This window comes from Pelophylax lessonae (assembly GCF_965119305.1).
Source record: "Pelophylax lessonae genome assembly, chromosome: 2".
Lineage (NCBI taxonomy): Eukaryota > Metazoa > Chordata > Amphibia > Anura > Ranidae > Pelophylax > Pelophylax lessonae.
Window position 1 is genome coordinate 658,353,000 of NC_138769.1, and position 22,484 is coordinate 658,375,483.

Here is a 22,484-nt window from a genome sequence, read left to right on the forward strand (position 1 = left end):
AGTTGGGCTTTATGTGCATTTTAACCACTTTAGCCCCAGAGGATTTGGCTGCTCAATGACCAGGCTCTATTTTGCGATTCAGGATTGCGTGATTTTAACGGACAATTGCGCGGTCGTGCGACGCTGTACCAAAACAAAATTGATGTCTTTTTTTCCCCACAAATAGAGATTTCTTTTGGTGGTATTTGATCACCTGTGTGATTTTTATTTTTTGCACTATAAACAAAAAAGAGCGACAGTTTTGAAAAAATAACAATATTTTTCACATTCTTTTATATGAAATTCTCAAAAAAAATGTAAAAATCAAAATGTTTTCACATTTTAGGCCAATTTGTTTTCTGCTATATATTTTTGGCAAAAAAAATCGCAATAAGCGTATTTTGATTGGTTTGAGCAAAAGTTATTGCGTTTACTAACTACGGGAAAGATTTATGTCATTTTTATTGTTTTTTTTTTTTTTTTTAGTAATGGCGGCGATCTGTAATTTTTTGTGGGACTGCGACATTGCGGCGGACAGATCGGACCCCTAACTGACATTTTTGACACTTTTGGGGGTACCAGTGACATTACTACAGTAATCAGTGCTAAAAATATGCACTGTTACTGTAAAAATGACACTGGCAGGGAAGGGGCTAACAGTGTGGGTGATCAAGGGGTTAAATGTGTCCCTAGGGGCGTGATTCTAACTGTCAGGGGGCGTGGCTTGTGAAGTAATCACAGAGACATGCGATCCTATATAGAAGGATTGCATAGCCTCTGTGATCACTTCAGGGAGAATGACAGACAGTTGTGTCTACATCAGCCGTCTGTCCTTCTTTGTCAGCGGGGGGGAGACCGCGAGTGGCCGACGGCCATCGGAGCCGCCTGTCACACGCACTGGCTCCCCGGGTGACGAGCGGGGGCGGGAGCGCGCCGCCAGCAGCGCGCGCTTGCCCCCTAGAGTCTCCTGAGCTAGCGACGTAGTATTACGTCGGTTTGCTCAGGAGCGGCTGCCTGCCGCAGTAAATCTGCGGTGGGCGGTTGTCAAATGGTTAAAGGGTAAGTTAATCTTTTTAGTAAAATTAAAAAGCAAATTAACACTGTACACCCTCCCCACCCCCAGTCCCCACTGTACTTACCTCTGTGGATAATGAACTGTGAGTGTCCACACAGCCTATAAAAAGGGTTTCATTGTTGGCTGGTTTTGGTGCATGGAGCAAAAATCCCTGCCCCAACTCCAGCTCCTCTAAAACACTGTACTTCCTGCTGAGGCCGAACCCTCTGCCATCTTGTTCCTTGTTTCTTGCCATAAGCCTCCACATGACATTCCCAGCCATAGACTTTTGTATCCCCAAGGAAGGGATGTTAACACGAGAAGTAGTTTTGCTGCACTACTGGTGGTATTCAGGAAACCGCATTACGGTCACATCACTAGGACGTACTTGACATTACACATTTAGTGGATGGTCCACAGTAGTCACAAGTCAAAGCATGTGTAGCACCTCAGCAGCCATCTCCCTTACAATCTCTCCTCTGCCCAGGGTCATTAGTACTCACAGGACTGTGCTCTCTGAAGTCACCTCCTTGCTAGGTCCAGGAAAACATCCTCACACAGGGATCTGTGCCAATTGATCAGGGCCACCACCACGTGATCATTCGGAAGTGCTCAAAACTGTCCCTGAAACTCTACAGAAGAGGGGGAAGAAGAGCGAGGCTTTCAAATCTCTTTTGCAATCCACCATAGCCACCACCCCAATACGGGAAAGAAAGACTACAGCCACGTTCTCCTGAATACAGGTGTAGTGGTTCAGGGTTTTCTAAATCCCCACTCTTCATCCCCTTCTTTCTGTCGGGCTTCTGGAATGGACCAAAGCAATTCCAATTGATCAGGGCCACCACCACGTGATCATTCGGAAGTGCTCAAAACTGTCCCTGAAACTCTACAGAAGAGGGGGAAGAAGAGCGAGGCTTTCAAATCTCTTTTGCAATCCTCCCTAGCCACCACCCCAATACGGGAAAGAAAGACTACAGCCACGTTCTCCTGAATACAGGTCCACCTAGGATTGCCTCCTGTTTGGGATTCACCCCACTTGAAAACCGGAAACATTCAGACCGGACTGCGGCTCCCTAAGGTAGTTGGACAGAGGAATGGGTGTTCCTTCCCTCTAGCCTGCCACGTGCGGCTAAAATGTTCGGGTTTGGCTTGAAGAATAGGTGGCAACCTAAGGTCCACCCCACCCAGCCTCCTTCCCTGTTCAGGGCCTACATGTGCTGGCTACATCCTCATAGGTGTGGAGTATTCAATTCCCATGCCCCAAAAATCACTGTGCCCCTTCCTACCTGACTTATGTATAGGTGCTGCCTCACTGCTGACAATCACGTTAGGAGGGGTCTATCTAAAAGGGCCTAGCACCTGATGACCTTGCTTCCTGTAACCAGACACTATTCTGTACAGAGCCCCCTAGTGGCAATGTACCTAACTGCACCTGCCTACACAGCCAGTGTAGTGGTTCAGGGTTTTCTAAATCTCCACTCTTCATCCCCTTCTTTCTGTTGGGCTTCTGGAATGGACCAAAGCAATTCTAATTGATCAAGGCCACCACGTGATCATTCGGAAGTGCTCAAAACTCTCCCAGAAACTCTACAGAAAGAAGGGGAAGAAGAGCGGGGCTTTCAAATCTCAAGACTGCTGCATCGATTGCAAGGGCACTGATAGCTCATCACCCACAGAGGTAAGTACAGCGGGGAGTGGGCAGGGTATACAGTGTTAGTTCACCTTTTCATTTTTTCTCGAAAGGTGGACTTACACTTTTAAGCACAACAATGTTGCATCCCAGCCAACAATTTCATCTAGATTTACAGCAGTGTCAAAAGAAGAACAGAGAGCAAATGTTCGCCTTCTGAGATCTGAATTATCACCTGTTCAGAATACAGCTAAGGCTGACCCAGAGTGCCAGGCAAAGGTGGGGAGTATGACTGTACCCTGCACCACACTGGGTAAGTACAAAATCACAGCTGGAGCAATCAAACGCCTGAAAATAACTCATCAGGGAGTATAAAAGGAGCTGCTGAGTTCAAAATGTAAAATATAAAGGGCCCTTTATGTTGTTATGGCAATTTTGTAATGCCGGTCATATTTTGGGATAATTGTTTATGAATGCAAAATAAATCCTACGCTGCTGAGTGCACCAGTACATAATCAGTCTACATCTCCCACTGTGTGTTATTTTAATGGGAGTGGCATCACTAGATTGTATTTTCTGAAGCACAGACACCAGAGCAGGAGCAGATAAAACTGAAGGGTGGAGAGATTGCTGCTACCATAAGCATCAATGTTAAGACGGACAAGAGCACAGAACAGCACAGCGTGCGTCTTCATTTAATTAGGAGGTCTGTTGGTTATAAAGACCTGACCTGAAGAAGTGCAAAGCAGCTGCTAGTAGGAGATGGTCTTCTTCACACTAGTTACATGAAGCCAAGTAATATTTGATTGGTGAGTGCATCCTCTTCTTTTTTATACATAGTCCCACTTTCTTCAACTTAAAATAGCACTAATAATGTGCTCACTTTGGAGTAAAGCTTAACATCTTTTTACAGTTCAGAGCTCTTGAAACAATCTTTATGACGAACCCTACGGACAATTGGTCTATTGCTCCCATTCTAAGATGCATGTGGATCACTGGTTGTCACCCATTACTTGGAAAATTGAAGATTATTGAATATTGAATTCTAGAACCTTTCCGTTACCAACAAAATACGTTTTTGAGTTGAAGACCACCAGAAAAGACACCCCATAAAATGTTTTCCGTTTGATCTGCTGAATGAATGAGAACTAAACAATGAAGAATCTTTCTGTATTCGATGATGCAAGCTCATCAGACTTCTATGACAGCAATCTCTTTCCTCCATGTACAGAGACTGTATGTTCCCTTTTCTCCATCAAAATTCTCATCCCTACTACAACCGTCTGTCTGGTTATAATGGTTGCCGGAATCATTGGGAATACCATTACAATTCTTATAATCAAAAAATACAAAGAAATGAAGACAACCACAAATTTCTACTTGTCCAGCATGGCTGTGTCAGACATGATCATTTTATTGTGTTTGCCCTTTGACTTGTACCGTCTTTGGAGGTCTAAGCCTTGGATCTTTGGGGTTTTTCTTTGTAAATCTTTGAGCTTGATTAGTGAAGCTTGTACCTATTCCACTATTCTTCATATCACAGCTCTGAGCATTGAAAGATATTTAGCCATCTGCTTTCCTCTGAAAGCCAAAGTCTTTATTACCAAGAGGAGGGTAAAGATTGTGATTGTATTTTTGTGGGTTGTAGCCCTCCTGTCTGCTTCTCCACTTTATAACATGTTTGATTATATAGAAGTTATTAATGACACTGGACCCTTCAACACCAGCTGGCAGTGCCAATACACAAAGAACGCTTTTGAATCTGGTCACCTTAAGATCATGATGTGGGTGACCACAGTGTACTTTTTCTTCCCCATGTTCTGCCTGATTGTTCTCTATGGCTTTATTGGTAAAACATTGTGGAAAAGCAGAAATTCCATTAGAGGTCCTAATGCTGCAAATCGGGAAAGAAATCACAGACAAACGGTGAAGATTCTAGGTAAGTGTCCAACCTACTACTCTTCTTGATATTAGCACATTTCAGTGACACCAACAAAACATTATAGATGACCTATTTCCCTGGTGCCCAACCTATGGTATAAGCACATGTAGCCCCTTCATACTTCCTATGTTGTTCTTAATTCCCAACAATCAGTAGTAGGAGATGGGTCATTCATTTCTAAAAGAACTGTAATAACAGTAATCTCTATCTGACTCATATAACATGTCTCCAGTCTTTGACTGTCAGCTCCAGCATGCCTAAAGTCTCCCGCCATTCTCCACCACTCATATGTTTTTCTAAAGAAGCAAGGTCCGCAGGTCACTAATGGATAGTGAGATGATCAGAGTTTCCCTTGCTAGAACAGGAATAATGCAATTCCACCCTCTAAATCAACCAGTATTTCTCAAAAAGCACAATATCCGTATTGGGGAATCAGTATTGGGGTACTGATCAATTATGGTGGTCCAGTACTTCGCCAGTTATTATAACTGTAATAAAAATGTGTGCTAAAACGTTCCCCCCACTATTTATATTCTTAGTGGCTGTATAGCTATCACACAGACAGCACATTATTTATACAGCATAAAAAGAAAGCTCAATATAAGTGCATATAACCATGCAATTCCGAAATCCCCCTATCATTCCAATTGATAGAAATCTATATGTGTGAAAACATGTGTAAAAATCAGATAATAGCTATAGTACCAAAGTGATTTTCCATATAAAAGTTCTTTACAATTATTATATACCTATATACATTGATAACATGCATCCACATATTTGAATTGTGCCAATGTGTCAAAATAATTCTTCATATACATATATTCCTAAACAATTTATCTATAACACCTTAAGGCTACATTCACACCTGAGCGTAGCGTTTTTCGCGCGTTTTTTACCGCGATTTTACCGCGATTTTTGCGGCGTTTTTTACCGCGATTTTTACCGCGATTTTTGTGCAGGCGTTTTTAGATTGAATAGAGATCAATGGAAAACGCCTGTAATCTGCCCAAAAAGAAGCTCATGTACTTTTTTGAGCGTTGGGCGTTTTGTATACAGCGTCAAAACGCTCAGATGTGAACAGGGGCCATTGAAATGAATAGGATTTGTCTTGTTGGGCGTTTTGAGAGCTGATCCTAGAGCAGAAAAACGCCCCAAAAACGCCCCAAAACGCCTAGATGTGAACGGAGCCTTAAAGTGCATCTCTATATAAAATATCCCAAACAATGCAACAAATCCATAAATACAATCTTCAGTGCAGTATTTAATGTACTATAATAAATCTTCCACTTCCAAACACTTCTGTCAACTCAAGGTTAATTTACTAAAACTGGAGAGTGCAAAATCTGGTGCAGATCTGCACTGGAACCAATCAGCTTCCAGGTTTTTTGTCAAAGCTTTAGGCTCCTTTCACACTATCCGTCCATCGGACAGATTCCGTTTTTCTCAGCGGGGGATCAGCAGGAGGACAGCTGTGTCTCCGTGCTTTGTGCGGAGACACAGCTGTCAGTTCCCCATGCATCTCTATGGGGGAAATCGGATGGGAACGGACCATTGGTCCGTTGGACGGATGGAAAATAGGGTTTCCATCCATCCAGATTTGATGGATCGGATCGGGTCGGATGTCAGCGGACATGTCTCCGCTGCTATCCGATGCCCCATAGGATCTGAACAGTCCGCCTGTGTGAAAGGGGCCTAACTGAACAAGCTGAAGTTAGAAGCTGATTGGCTACTATGTACAGCTGCACCAGATTTTACACTCTCTAGTTTTAGGTTACATTTACACTAGAGCGTCGCGTTTTCAAGCGTATTTTCAAGCGTTTTTGAGCAGAATTGCAAATATGTTAGGTGTTGTTTTCAAGTGTTTTTCACTTGGGCATTTTGCTTTAGCCAACGGAAATGTCTCCGCTGACAACCGCTGCTATCCGATCCGATCCTGTCCGTGAAATCCAGATGGATGGAAACCCTAATTTCCATCCGTCTGGAGGATTGGATTGGATAGGATCGGATGAAAACGGACAGGCGGTCCGTTTTCATCCAATCTCCCATAGAGGAAAGCGGGGCCTGTCTCTGCACAGTGAGCGGAGATGGAGCTGTCATCCGCCTGCTTAGCGGGGATAGGTGGATCTAACCCCGTTGAGCAAAACTGAGTCCGTCGGGCAGAGGCGGACTGGGCCGGGAGGCAGGGAGGCGATTGCCCTCCAGGCCGCTCTGATGCTTCCTAAAAAGGCCACTCGCTCCGCACCGATTCCACCCCTGCAGACAGGCATGACACCCGCCGGCCGCCGCTACATTGTGTTATACTTGCGGAGCATCACTGCTCTGCTGCAACTCTGCAAGTATACTATAATGTAGCGGTGGCCGGCGGGTGTCATGCCTGTCTGCAGGGGTGGAATCGGTGCGGAGCGAGTGGCCTTTTTGACTGGTGAGTCCAGTCACTTCCCTGTCAGGCGGAGTGATCTCCACCCGACAGATGCTTTCTAGTCCCGGCCGAGTATGATGTCATCCAGAGGCCAGGAGGCGGGAAGAAAGGACGGAGGAGAGTGCTTCTGCAAGGAACTGAGTGAAGCCCTGTGGAATAGTGAGTTTTCAGAGGCTGCTCAGGCTGATAATACACCTTACATAAGGCAATGTTATGTCAGTGTTGTAGATGTGTGAAATGGCTCAAGTGATTAACTCATTGAGGCGAGGAGTTAATTTACAATGCTGTTTGTAAAATGCAGCATGGAGGGGGTTAATGTACTGCCAATGGCCACTAATGCATTAGTGACCAGTGACAGTTAATTAACCCCTTTGTGCTGCATTAGTGACAGTGGCACCAGTGTCAGTGTTAATTAACCCCTGTATTGTGCAGCATGAAATGGTTAATAAACACTGGCACTGGTACAACTAATGCAGCACAAAGGGGTTAATGACTGCCACTAGTCACTACTGCATCCGTGTCCAGTGGTGTATTTTATTTTTGTGCTACCCTAGGCAAGATTTAAATCGGGCACCCCCATCTAAATGTATCCCACCCCAGCCACAGTATACTGTTCTTGTCTCAGGGTCTGATGAGGAAGCCACAGCTGTTCACAATGAATGGCTGCGGCTTCCTTATCAGACCCTGGGACATGAGGGCAGAGGATGGGGGTCAGTGGTACATAGGACGGGGTCAGCAGGGCAGAGAATGTGGCGGCAATGGTAAGCACTGATCAGGAGCAATAAATAAGCTGGATTGATATGCAGCACTAGTAGGTGGCAATGATGGACACTGATAGGTGGCACTGATCAAGCTGCACTGATGAGGCTGAGCTTATATGCACTGGTGAGGCTGCATTGATGGGCAAGGATCAGGCTGCACTGATGAGGCTGCACTGATGGACACTGGTGGTGCTGCGTTGATGGGGACTGATGAGGCTGCATGGATGGAAACTGATGAGGCTGCACTGGTGGACACTGATGAGGCTGAAAAAGTGAAAAAATGTGGCTCTCAACAACTTGATAAAACACAAAATAAATTATTCCAATGTGCAAACGTTCGTGCAAAAAAACAGTTTCTAGTGTCCAAAAAAAAAAAAGGGTTAAGCAAACAGCCAATGATGGAAACAGACTTGATAGGAGTGAATCTCAAAAAAGCCTCCACCTCCACACGATCACCCAGTGAAATGTATAGGTACCACTTACCAGAACCACTGGACCCCTTAGTTATAGGGGTCAAACACGCTTATTGATCCACATCAGATCCGACCTTGCACATCCCCCTCTCACACAGGCGACAGTGTCTAGCCAAATCGATGGAGCATTAAAGAACCAAGTCATAGATGGAGAGAAATGACAAACAGGCTCTCATGGTGCAGTATTACTCATCAAAGGATCATTTTCAGTTTGCTGTGGATAGGAGACCCAGCTCCACGCCTGCGTTCCTTAGACCCGGAACTTTACGGTCTCACATTCCCAATCTAAGGGTCTAAGGAACGCAGGCGTGGAGCGGCGGCTCCTATCTCGCCTGTGTGAGAGGGGGATGTGCAAGGTCGGATCTGATATGGATCAATAAGCATGTTTGACCCCTATAACTAAGGGGTCCAGTGGTTCTGGTAAGCGGTACCTATACATTTCACTGGGTGATCGTGTGGAGGTGGAGGCTTTTTTGAGATTCACTCCTATCAAGTCTGTGTTTCCATCATTGACTGTTTGCTTAACCCTTTTTTTTTTTGGACACTAGAAACAGTTTTTTTGCACGAACATTTGCACATTGGAATAATTTACTTTGTGTTTTATCAAACTGTTGAGCGCCACATTTTTTCACTTTTTCATTTGTCACGTTATTCACGTTGATTTTGCAGCTCGCAGAGTGGAAGCAATTTCACCCTAAACACATTTATAGCTATGAGTAGTGTTTATTTATTTATACATCACATTCATTTTGCGCAGTTTTTGTTGGGTTCACCAATAATCTTCTTTCACTGATGAGGCTGAGCTGATGGACACTGATCAGGTTGCATTGATGGGCACTGGTGAGGCTGCATTGATGGGTACTGATCAGGCTGCATTGATGGGAACTGATAAGGCTGCACTGGTGAGGCTGCATTTATGGGCACTAGAGAGGCTGCATTGATGGACACTGGTGAGGCTGAATTGATGGGCACTGGTCAGGGTTGCATTGATGGGCACTGATCAGGCTGCATTGATGGGCACTGGTCAGGTTGCATTGATGGGCACTGGTCAGGTTGCATTGATGGGCAATGATCAGGATGCCTTGATGGGCACAGGTGAGGCTGCATTAATGGGCACTGATGAGGCTGGACTGATGGGCACTGGTGAGGCTGCATTAATGGGCACTGATGAGGCTGGACTGATGGGCACTGGTGAGGCTGCATTAATGGGCACTGATGAGGCTGGACTGATGGGCACTGGTGAGGCTGCATTGATGCATTATTTTTGTTAAACCTCCTTTGTTGCTATTAACATTAAATTATGTTACCACATTGTATCATATTTGTCTTGCTTTATAACATCAATATCCGTTATAAACCAGGTGGGCATAGATGGTGAGCTCGGTGGTTCAATGGGCCACTTGACTGGACTTGCCCCCCAGGCCCAAGGCTGCCAGTCCTCCCCTGCCGTCGGGTGCACCGCTCGTGTGAAAGGAGCCTTATGCCTCGTACACACGCAACGATTATCGGCCGACCGATTGTCCGACTTTTGTCCAGAGTTGTGTTTTGTTGGTTGGAATGTGCCTAGACTGCACACAAATTTTCTCGGCCAACAAAAATCTACTTCAGAAGTGATGTCATGTGTTGGTTTACTTTCCGTGTGTTTTTTCTTCTCTGAGCATGCCCAGTCTTGCTCATCAGATTTTTGTCTGCCGAAATCTGTACTGACTGACGGAAAATCAGCCGTTGTGTTGACAGCCAACAAAAATTTTATAGCCTGCACACCAGATTTTTTTCGGCTGAAAAGTCGGAGTCGGTTGTCGGAAGCATCATACTAACAATACTAACAAACCGAAAATCGGCAGATCGGACGTTGGCCGAAAATTCCCGGCCAATAATCGATGCGTGTGTACGGGCCTTAAACTATTTGCTAGATTTATTAAAAATCGTGCACTAGGAATCAGGTGCAGCTGTGTATGGTAGCTAATCCGCTTCTAACTTCAGCTTGTTCAATTAAGCTTTGGCAAAAAAAAAAAACAGGAAGCTGATTGGATTCTATGCAGAGTTGCACCAGATTTTGCACTCTCCAGCTTTAGTAAAAAACCCTCAGTGCGTGCTAATTACTGAATAGGGAATTGACTTGAAATGACAACCTCCAGACTAATGCCTCGTACACACGCATCGATAGTTGGCCGTGAATTTTTGGCCAACGTCCGATCGGCCGATTTTCGGCTTGTTAGTATGATGCTATCGACAACCGACTCCGACTTTTCGGCCAAACAAAATCTGGTGTGCATGCTATAAAATTTTTGTTGGCTGTCAACAGAACGGCCGATTTTCCGTCAGTCAGTACAGATTTCGGCAGACAAAAATCTGATGAGCAAGACTGGGCATGCTCAGAGAAGAAAAAACACACGGAAAGTAAACCATCACACGACATCACTTCTGAAGTTGGTTTTTGTTGGCCGAGAAAATTCGTGTGCAGTCTAGAGCACATTTCAACCAACACAACAACACTGGACGAAAGTCGACCAATCGGTCGGCCGATAATCGTTGCGTGTGTACGAGGCATAAGGGAGTTCCAAATTAAAAGGTTTATTATCAAACGTAGCTATGTGAGAGCACACCCCTATAAAGCCGCCCTGTATGCTCTGATATGATAGATCTCAGATCCCCCCTTTTTATAGAATTTACTGTCACACAACACACATTTAACATGATACATTGGTATGGGGGCGATGGCATCTTAGCAAAAACATGTTTTTAACAAACTCATAAGCACCATTTTAGCTTCACTTATTATTATGAAGTTTGCATTATTATGTATATATATTGGAACTCATTAATACAATATTAATTCTGCTTCCTATAGTACCCAATCAGATATTAGGGCAACATGTTTTCAATCAGTATTAAACCCAAAAGCAAAAATTTATTATATTGCAATTTACCAATTCTTAGATGTGGTGGCTGCATTCGTTTTCTTTTTTAGGCTTTCTTTCCTTTATTTTCACCTCGTGATCTGGCAAGTAAGTCTGTTATTTTTCAACAAACCAAGCTGTCCTGCAGATGTAGTAGGTACAGGGTTGTGACAAACCACCTAACACTGACAGTGGTGCTTTCAATGGTCAGTTTTATTTATTCATGTAAAATCTTTATCCCAAAAGAAAAGAAAACAGTTGCTATAACTGCTTATAAAGTGTGAGCTAGAGTTTGGCTTCAATTTGTTTGTGTATCTAAATCTGATAGTATATCTAACACTTCCCTTACCCCAGATTAACAATTCTGCTTCCTAAAGGTGCCCCCTGTGCTCCTTCATACAGAGTGGGGGTACTCTAATACAGGAGGTGTGTTACAGGCCAAATCCCCAGATGAAAACAGAGGGGAAAAGCATAAAAACAACAACGAATGCAGCCACCACATCTAATGATTGGTAGTTTCAGTAATATAAATTTTCGGTTTAGGCCTCTTGCACATCGCAGCTTGAAAAAACTTTTTTTTTTTATACTGAGCTTAAAAACAGTACATTAATTGTATTGTGCCTATGCACACAAATGCGTAAACAAGCGCCGTGCATTCTTCAGTAAAAAAAGGAAAATGAGAAAAACCTGCTTTTTTGGACTCCACAAATGTGCGCAAATTCCCATTTACATATTGTGCAGAACAAGAACGCAAAGAATACGTTTTTGCAAAAACGCATGTAAATACGTGCAAATAATAGCAAAAAAAGTCTGAAAAAGTAGATTCTCAAACAGGAGTATCATGTACAGGAGGCCTTAGGGTTTAATACTGCAATAAGTAACACTATAAGCATGAAAACTGAAGTTTTATTTTTCTGTGCCAATTTCAATGAGCCTGATTGTGATGTCTCTTCCCTGTTTGTCTTTAAGCGGTGGTCGTGTTGGCTTTTGTCATCTGCTGGTTACCTTTTCACATTGGAAGACTCATCTTTGTGCACACTACTAACATGGAGGTGATGAGAATTTCCCAGTACTTCAATATTGTCGCCATGCCGCTCTTCTACTTGAATGCCTCCATCAATCCCATCCTATACAATCTTATCTCCAAGAAATACAGGACTGCGGCCTACAGGCTTCTGCGACTGGCCAGGCCTGATGAGCGGGCTTACAATGTCATCAAGGATGAAACTGGAGGTCACACAGAGATCAGCACATTTACTCACAATGAGTATATTACCCAGATCTGAAGGATATGATTGTAAGGTGGGACGTTACTGTAGAAGGTCATTCCACTGTCTCTCATCTATCTCTAAATTTCAGGGTAAAATAAAATGCCATGTATTGTGTTGTAAATATTTCTGGTTCCAGAAGACGATGTGAAAGTAGATGTAAATCCTAAATAAAATGGCATTTAGTGTTCTAAATCGCTGTGCATCATTAACAATGCCATTGTTAAAGTGGTTGTAAACCTCAGACATGAAATATGAACAAAGCATATCTCTCTATAACAGGGATCTCCAAACTGCAGCCCGAGGGCCAGATGTGGCCCTTTGCTTGCCTTTATCCGGCCCTCGGGGCACTGTTTCTCCTATTGATATGATGCACTATTCCTCCCACTGACACCAATAAGGGGGCATTACATTATTTCCTCCACTGATACCAATGATGGGGTACTATTCCTCCCACTGATACCAATGATGTGATCTTATTTTCTCCTACTAATAGAGGCACTACTCCTCCTCCTACTGACCACCAACCCTGAGGCCATATTTATTCTCAGTGATGCTGAGCCCAAGACATGTTCTGCCCCCACTGGCCACAATCTGGCCCTTCTAAAGTCTGAAGAACATTCACACTACCGCGACTTGTCAGGCGACTTGACAGCCTGACAAGTCGCGGTCCATCGCGGTCCATGCAGTGCTACAGGACCCGTTCTAATAGGAGCGACACAAGTCGCTCCGACTTAGAAAAAGGGTCCTGTACTACTTCGGGGTGACCTGGAGGCGACTTGCATAGACTTCCATTATATGAAGTCCGTGCAAGTCGCGTGCAAGTCACAGGTCGCCCCCAAAGTCGTGCCGCTTCAGTGTGAATGCGGTCTGAACTGGACCTTTGTTTGAAACGTTTGGAGACCCCCTGCTCTATAGTGTGTACTTGTCTCAATCCAGAGCACTAAGTGTAGTTTCTGTCTGCTGCCTCATTCCTCTGCTATAAGCATGAGTTACTTCTGACAAGTTTTCTGACAAGGGCATAGCCTGTGATTGACAGCCTCAGCTTTGTTCCTGTGTGCTGTGTGGAGGGGGGGGGGGAGATCCTTTCCCTCCCCTCCAATCAGCTCTCAGAGCTCTCCTCATTGATGTAACTTTAGCTCCCTGCCCCCTGCTTTTCAGAGCTGAGAGATCCAGTGTAAATTCTGCATTTTGATTGGGTGTAGAGGAAAGACATCTGTAGGTAAACGGGTACAATGTACGTAGGAGGATTTGTTTTATCGCTGTATATCACCTGAGGCCAGTCACTTTATTGGATATATGTGAGGGTTTACAACCACTTTAAATAAAATCTTGTTTTCATGCTTTGTAGCATCTCTGTGCTGCTGATCCCCCATGGCCTCTTTGCAACCACTTGCTGTCTACATGCATGACCTCCAGCAATGGCTGCATGGCATTTTACGGATGAGTTTCCTGATGGTGACAACAGTGGACCATGTCTGGATAATGGGTGCTGAAATGGCCACTTGTAGTCTCCTTCAGAAGCCCATGTAACAACACAGGAGCACAAATGGGAGACAGGGACAGAGCATTGTCACCCTGTAACAACAGGAAGTATCTAGACAAGGATCTTTACGGTAAAATCAACACGTATGATTTTAGGAAAAGCTGCAGATTTCAGGACATTTAAAGTGGCTTTTAAGATTACATTGAGATTTTAGTGATTGGGTTTACATAAACTTAAAATTTTCCATACAGGACAAATATGTTTACGTAGTCATTGATAGTAGTAGTATTTTTATTTATTAAAATATAAGTAAAGGGACTAAACATAACTCAACCATCTCTTACAGTGGTGCAAAGGGACATTACTTAAAGTTGTATTAAACCCCAAAAAATGTAATATATCCCAGCTCACCAATTCTTAGATGTGATGGCTGCATTAGTTTTTTTTTTTAGTTTTTTTTTCCTTTATTTGTGCCTAGTGATCCAGCCAGCAAAGCTCTACCTGTCTTAGGGTGTCTCCACTCTAGAGGAACAATTGGACAGCAGCATTTTTAACCTGTGAAGATTTTTCATTTTCATTAGCCTGGCCAAGATGGCGTCATTCCCGCATACTCAGAAGCAGTGGCGGCTGGTGGTCCATGGGCCGGGGGGGGGATGGACTACACCCCCTCCCTCGGGTCGCAGACTCACTGACCATGTAGAGGGCAGACAGGCAGCAGCGACGGCTTCCCCTCAGTCTCCTGTGTTTCCTCCCTCCTCCTCCTTGGCCAATGGCATGGCTTCTCCTTTCGGCCAATCGGGAAACGGGTCTCAGGACCCACTTCCTGATTGGCCAGGAGGAGGATCCGTGTGACAATAACAAATATTCATTCGCTATTGTCACACAACACGGTGGGCTCAGGGCGCAGTGCTCTGCGCCCCGAGCCCACCTTTTTTTGAAGCCTATTAGATCCTCTGGCTCTAATCACGTGCTTCAAAAAAAAAAAAAAAAACATTGGAATCCATGCGTCTAGTGCCCTGCATGTAGATTAGGTGGCCGGATTTGAAGTTTAAAAAAAAAAAAAAGATTAGGTGGCCGGACGCATGGATGGGGGGGCAGCGCCCCTGCGCCCCCAATGGACGGGCTGCCACTGCACAGAAGTACATTCATCTGGGCATATGCCAAAATTTTACAGTGAGCATGTGCGTGTGCAATTCAGTGTACATTATGAACAGGCAGGTAAGAATACTTTAATGCAAAAGAGAAATAGTATGTCTCTTCTGTATATAAGCCTGTCTGTCTATACATCTGTCACATCCCAATAGACACAATAGAGTATGCCTGCACATGGATGCATCCCGTGTGGGTGTGGATGGCCTTTTGCATGGATGTACAGATCGGTACGCCCATGTGAATGATGCTTTGCTGGACAGCTTGGTCCAAGGAAGTTGAAAAATATTAGACTTACTGACCAGATCACCAGGTAAAAAAAACAGCCTTGAAAAAGGAAAATTAACGCAGGCACCAAGAATTAGTAAGCTACAATATATTACATATTTGCTTTTGGGTTTAGAGACGCATTAAGTCTAGAAGATAAGAGATAAAATCAACACTATCCACCTACTAAATGTGTAACTCACTACATGCACAACAAAGCATAATGACTGAGTTTCCATGCCGTTGTCTTGTTTGATTAGCATATTCTCGCATCTCCTTGCTGCACGTTTTCCTACTGAAATTGGTGGATAGAATGTGGACTCCAAGGGCTAGCAGCTTAGGCATTTCATTTTTTCATTTAAAAATTGTAGACAAATAAAATTTGAGGAATTTTATATCTCTGCTTAAAATTCAGCTGTTGTTTTGTAATAAAAGCAAGCATGTGGTTAGGTAAATCCTAAGGGAAGATTCACACCACATGCAGTCCAGTGCATTTCTTTTCTGCATCAGAAATGCTTGGATAGTAGGTTATATGGTTTACAAGGGCATATTTCACACCAGTGTGGTCAGTTCCACAAAAAAAAAGTAGGGCATGTTCCATTTTTACTGCACTGAACTGTACTGGTACGTGGTAAACGCATCAAATACGCACTGGAATGCACCAAAAATGCACCGGGACGCACATTTTGCCATTTAAAGTGGAACTGCACTGCATCTGGGCACCACAAACCAAAAATACTATTTAAATCATTTGTATTATTCAAAGCAATCTCCCCCATCCATCCATGTCTCTATGCTTTATTTTGTTGAGAAATCATTAAAAAAAAAACAAAAAAAAAAACAAACACCCCCTTGTATTTCTGGTCGTCGCTATCTTGACAAAGGCCAGATGATTCATGTATCATTTACTTCCTGGAATCCATCTGCTCTTAGCTCAGGCATAGGCTGAGCTGAGATCCCTCCCTCCTCTCCTGAAGACTCCCGGGATGTATGACATCATTTACCCAGGCATGGAAACCAGGAAGTAACTGAAGAAATGTAAAAAAATTGTTTACAACAAGTAAATATGATATACTTTCCTATCTATTTAGTAATGTTAGCAGCATAAGGGTTAAAAATAGTCCATGTTGATTGAGAGAGTGAAGTTCCACTTTAAGATGAAGAACAAAAAGAGGGGAAAAATGCACCTTAAAACATCAAAATGCATCAGAAACACGTGAACAACATGCATGTAGAAATGCATTTGGACTGCGTTTCTAAGGTGTAAACTTGCCCTTAGGCTTTACCTGTTTTATAGAGTATCTATTGTGAAGGTTAGTTTCAGGACTTGTGTACAGTCACATCTTGGTGTGGGACTGTACACTTTCTGTGCTGATATATCTGGTGCCCTAGTGTACCTACTTTTCATTCATAGCCTGTTCACACCATGTAATTGTGGTAACACACGATCTAACACCATCTAATTGAGGTAACACGTGATCTAACACCATCTAATTGTGGTAACACGCCATATAACACCATCTAATTGTGGTTACACGTGATCTAACACCATCTAATTGTGGTAACAGACCATCTAATTGTGGTAACACACCATCTAACACCATCTAATTGTGGTAACACGCCATCTAACACCATCTAATTGTGGTAACACACCATCTAATTGTGGTAGCACACCATCTAATTGTGGTAACACCATCTAACACCATCTAATTGTGGTAACACATCATCTAACACCATCTAATTGTGAGACCATCTAACACCATCTAACACCATCTAATTGTGGTAACACACCATCTAACACCATCTAATTGTGGTAACACCATCTAACACCATCTAATTGTGGTAACACATCATCTAACACCATCTAATTGTGAGACCATCTAACACCATCTAATTGTGGTAACACACCATCTAACACCATCTAATTGTGGTAACACACCATCTAACACCATCTAATTGTGGTAACACACCATCTAACACCATCTAATTGTGGTAACACCATCTAACACCATCTAATTGTGGTAACAGACCATCTAACACCAGATAATTGTGGTAACACACTATCTAAAGGCCTGTACACACGATAAGAAAATCAGAAGGGAAATTTCGTCTGACGAACGATCTGCCGATTTTCGGATTGTTAGTATGGTGCTTTCGACAGCCGATTACGGATTTTTGGATGACAAAAACTGGATGTGCAGGCTATAAAATTTTTATCGTACGTCAACACAACGTCCCATTTTCGCTTAATTAGTACAGTTTTCGTTTGAAAAAAAATCTTAAGAGCAAGACTAGGCATGCTCAGAAACGAAAGAACGCATACAAAACAATTCAACACATGACATCACTTCTGAAGTAGAATTCTGTCGTACGGGAATTTTCGTATGAAAGTAACCTCTTCGTGTGTATGAGGCTTAACACCATCTAATTGTGGTAACATGCCATCTAACACCATCTAATTGTGGTAACACACCATCTAACACCATCTAATTGTGGTAACACGCCATCTAACACCATCTAATTGTGGTAACACACCATCTAAGGGCCATAGACACTTTACAATTGTCTTTAGATTTTTTTCCTTTAGATTTACCAAAACCATATAATATGAGGTCAAATCTAAACACTTTCAATTTGTATGCAATCAGGCAGGCCCTTGCACTACATAGTAAAGATAAATCTAAAGGAAATCTAACAACAAAAGTTGTATAGTGTGTATCCAGCGTTACATTATCTAATTATGGTAACACGCCATCTAACACCATCTAATTGTGGTAACACACCATCTAACACCATCTAATACCATCTAATTATGGTAACACATGTTACTGCACCGCACATTAGTGCATATTAAGTGTATTGGTGTCAATCATTATGAATTAATAATATCATTATGGATACCCCTCCAACTCCCCCTTTCAACAGACAAAACTAAAATTTCTCCTTTTAGAGGTAAAAGTAGCGTAACTGGTAAACATTGATTTCATTAATAGATAAGACAGAAGAAAAACAGGCGAGAACTGTAACTGAAACTGAACACATTTCTGGCAGGCCCCCTCACTCTAAACATGTTAAACAAATAAGAACTGTAAATGATGATGATAACAAGACGCCACAATAATTTTCCTAAAACACAAAACATAGTTAATTTAGAAATATAAAGAGTACTAAAAAAAACTAAAATAAAAACATTGTTTATTTAGAAATATAAAGAGTACTAAAAAAATAAAATAAAAACATTGTTTATTTAGAAATATAAAGCGTACTAAAAAAAAATAATAATTCACTTCCAAAACTCACACCATAAAAAACAAAGTTCATTTTTAATTGTGTGAGTGTTGAAAATGATTTTTTTTCTTTTTTGGTATCTTTTTTATATCTACATAAACAATTTTTATGTTTTAGAGAGGCAAATTATTGTGGCGCCTTGTTATCACCATTTCCAGTCTTTATTTATTTAAATGTTAATTTAAGACGAAGGGCTCATTTTAATGTTAGATTTAGGTTACACACTCAGGGCATTGTTACACTCATGATAGTACTTAATTTCAATGCCAAGAACAGCACTGATAACTGATATACCGTTATGAATGTTCATATTATTATAATAAAGAATTTTTAAAGCACCAACAGTTTTCACAGTGCTGTACAAAATAAAAGGAGACAGTAGCGTTAAAATATAATTCAAGGCAAGAGGGTTCGGAAAGCCCTGCTCCTAAGAGCTTACAATCTAAAAGATATGTGGTAGCAGTTCTGAGTAGTCTTCTAGGACAGAACACAGCAAGCTTAATCATAGCAGTGGAGTAGAGAGTATTGGTAACTGTTAGAAAACGCACACCAGCCTTAGAACGGCAAATGTTGACAAGAAAGGGTGATGACTAAGCCCAGGTTCTCAATGAATTTACTGCGAATTTAGCTGAACTCTCGTGATTTTAAGCCGCCATTTCAGTCCGACTTCAGGGGCGATTTCACAGACATCTGTGTGGGTTTCTGCACAGATGTTTATGGAAATCGCTCCCCCAAATCGCCAAAAGTAGTACAGAAACTACTTTTGGGAATCAGTGCGGCACCGCAAAGTTGGCATTACACCAATTCGGATGGTGCCATTGTCGGCAATTGCCCATGATTTGACATGTGATTCGACATGCGATTTGACATGTGAACGTCGGTTTAAGGGCATAATTATAAAGCAGTGAATTTAACTTTCAACAAATGTTCACTGCAGATGAATCTTCATGGTGCATATGTTTTAAATAAAAGTGATTAATTCACCTGCAGTGAAAGTTTAGTATAAGGCCCCTTTCACACATGCAGACCATTAATTTAATCAGTTCAGTCATGTCAAAATGGATGAAGTATTCATCAGTTTTTCACCAGTTTATTTTACATCCACTACCAATGTAAAAACAGATGAAAAATTGACCATTTGTCAGTTTACATCCATTTTTCGTCCGATCCGTTTTTTTAACAGAAGAAAAATAGGGCTTTTATCAGTTAAAAAAAAAAAAACAGATGATGACGGATGCGGATGTAAACTGATGTAAATGGATGATCACCCATTTACATCCATTTTTCCATAGAGATGCATTGATGTCTGTTTTTCATCCGTCAACAGATGGTCAAAAAATGGACAAACTGAAAAACGTACAGCATGTGTGAAAGGGGCCTTAGTCCCATTCACTATTTTTTTTTTTTATAAGTCATTACATCAATATTGTATCGCCATCAATATATCCAATTACATTAATTGTAACATATAACATGTCTAACCATGAAGCAACTTATGGATATACATAGATCTAAAAAAAATCACCATCAGAGGATAGTTCAGGTATACATTTATAATTCCTTCATAGATTCTAAGAGGTGAACTACTTAAAGCAAGGATTCCTAAACTACGGCCCTGCAGTTGTTCAGAAACTACAGTTCTCATCATGCCTAGTCATGTATGTGAATGTCAGAGTTTTACAATGCCTCATGGGATGTGTAGTTCTGCAACAGCTGGAGGGCCGTAGTTTGGGAATCCCTGGCTTAAAGAAAGGTTTGTTGCTGCCTACCCCATTCACTGCTTTATAAATATGGCATCCCGAGTCTTCTTTGGTCTTTCAGGTATTTTTGTAATCTGAAAGCAAAGGAAACATTTTGGTAGATAATTGGTCTGGTTAATGAAAAGGGTAACAATTAGAAACCACCGAATTAAAGAAGTAAAAATCTTTTTGTTAATGAATTTAGCATTCTGATTGGTTGCCTTGGGCAGCATGTCTGTTTTTGTTTGCAGTTTTTTTTATACAGTAGCCTTTTTGTTTTTTGTAAAGTACCCCTGGTGTTTGTATTTGTATGTGTAATTATTATTCGTGTGTAATATTTGGCAGTATTTAATACATTACGGTGTCATTGTGTATTTGTGCATTGTACTAACCGCGAGGGCTAAAATTATCTTGTGTGGCAATGTAATATATTGGTCTTGTCTTGAAATGTTAAACTAACTTGACGTTATTAGACAAATGAGATGTATAGAATGTGTAATGTTTAGTATTATATTACTCTGGTAATATGTAGGATGTATAGAATGTGTAATGTTTAGTATTATATTACTCTGGTAATATGTAGTTTGTTCAGTTTGTCAGTGGTAATCATTCTTTTCAAGGTCTATAATGGTAATTAGTAAAGGTAACTTCTAAGGAACGTGTTCACATGAAGCACCATCCCATGGGTCAAACATGTTTGAGTTATATTTACAGATAAATATCTGTGCACCAAAATCCAAAGAGGTGTTTTATGCCATGGCAAAATACTAGGACATGACTGTTATTTACACATCTAAATGCTGGGGTTTGAAAGCAGAATGGGCTTCTTCAGTGCTGCACATAGTCAATGTATTGTAGCTGTGCATGCTTACTGTATTATCATCCAGATCAGGGATTCTTATCTGGCGGTATTGATACCATCAGGGGGTTTGAGAACTAAATGATGGGGGTATGGGATTGAGTATATGAATAAATAAAAAAATGAAACAGGATTCTCTGCAATATTAAACCAAAGATGGAACCAATAATAAAAAGACTATATGCTACTCAAAGACTTTAAAATACATATATGTGCAACTTCAACTTTTACATTTAAAACAAATCAGATTGACTTTCCACTATATGTTTTTCCCCATAGCTATAGATAACACTTTTTATTTTGTCCCTTTAGATCTATGTATTTTATCTGCAGGATCCACTTTTTCACTACTCATACATAAAGAACCCTTTTTTGACAGCTGGGAATTCATTTTTTTTCTTTCAACCGCAGGGGTACCCTTTTTAGCTGTAACCTTAAAGTGAGAATATACCTTTGTCATGTAAGGCAAAACAACAGGTTCACTTAACCCCCCCACCCCCTCCAGCACCACTTACTTCCTGCGACACCATTTAACTGCTGGGAATGAAGCCCAGGAAGCCCTGTGTAAGCTCTAAGTTGTGAGCTTACATTAGGGTGACCAGATGTCCCCGTTTTTTGGGGACAGTCCCCAGACTGAGGACACTGTCCCTGGACCAAATCTGTCCCAAGTTTTGTCCCCGGATTCAGGGCCAGAATAACGTAGATAGGGCATCCCATGCTGGCTGAAAAACAGCCTGGTGACTCGAATGCAGATGTCTCTGTGTATTATGTAGTCCTGTGCCCAGTGCTCTGTGTATTATGTAGTCCTGTGCCCAGCGCTCTGTGTGTTATGCAGTCCTGTACCCAGCGCTCTGTGTATTATGCAGTCCTGTACCCACCGCCCTGTGTATTATGCAGTCCTGTACCCAGTGCTCTGTGTATTATGCAGTCCTGTGCCCAGCGCTCTGTGCATTATGCAGTCCTGTTCCCAGTGCTCTGTGTATTATGCAGTCCTGTGCCCAGTGCTCTGTGTATTATGCAGTCCTGTGCCCAGTGTTCTGTGTATTATGTAGTCCTGTGTCCAGTGCTCTGTGTATTATGTAGTCCTGTGCCCAGTGTTCTGTGTATTATGTAGTCCTGTGCCCAGTGCTCTGTGTATTATGTAGTCCTGTGCCCAGTGCACTGTGTATTAAGCAATCCTGTGTTATTTGCCAATAATAAAAAAATGTCCCTGGATTTCATTTTAAAAATCTGGTCACCTTAGCTTACATAGTACTGTGAACACACA

General features: G+C 42.0%; 1 protein-coding gene across 1 annotated transcript; it reads left to right on the forward strand.

Annotated features, from left to right (window-relative positions):
• The first annotated feature begins 3,785 nt into the window (after nt 1-3,785).
• MLNR (motilin receptor) lies at nt 3,786-12,642 on the forward strand. Its single transcript, XM_082247245.1, has 2 exons — nt 3,786-4,602; nt 12,131-12,642. Exons 1-2 carry the CDS (start codon nt 3,819-3,821, stop codon nt 12,445-12,447), a joined length of 1,101 nt encoding a protein of 366 aa, XP_082103371.1. The 5' UTR covers nt 3,786-3,818; the 3' UTR covers nt 12,448-12,642.
• The last annotated feature ends 9,842 nt before the right edge of the window (nt 12,643-22,484 follow it).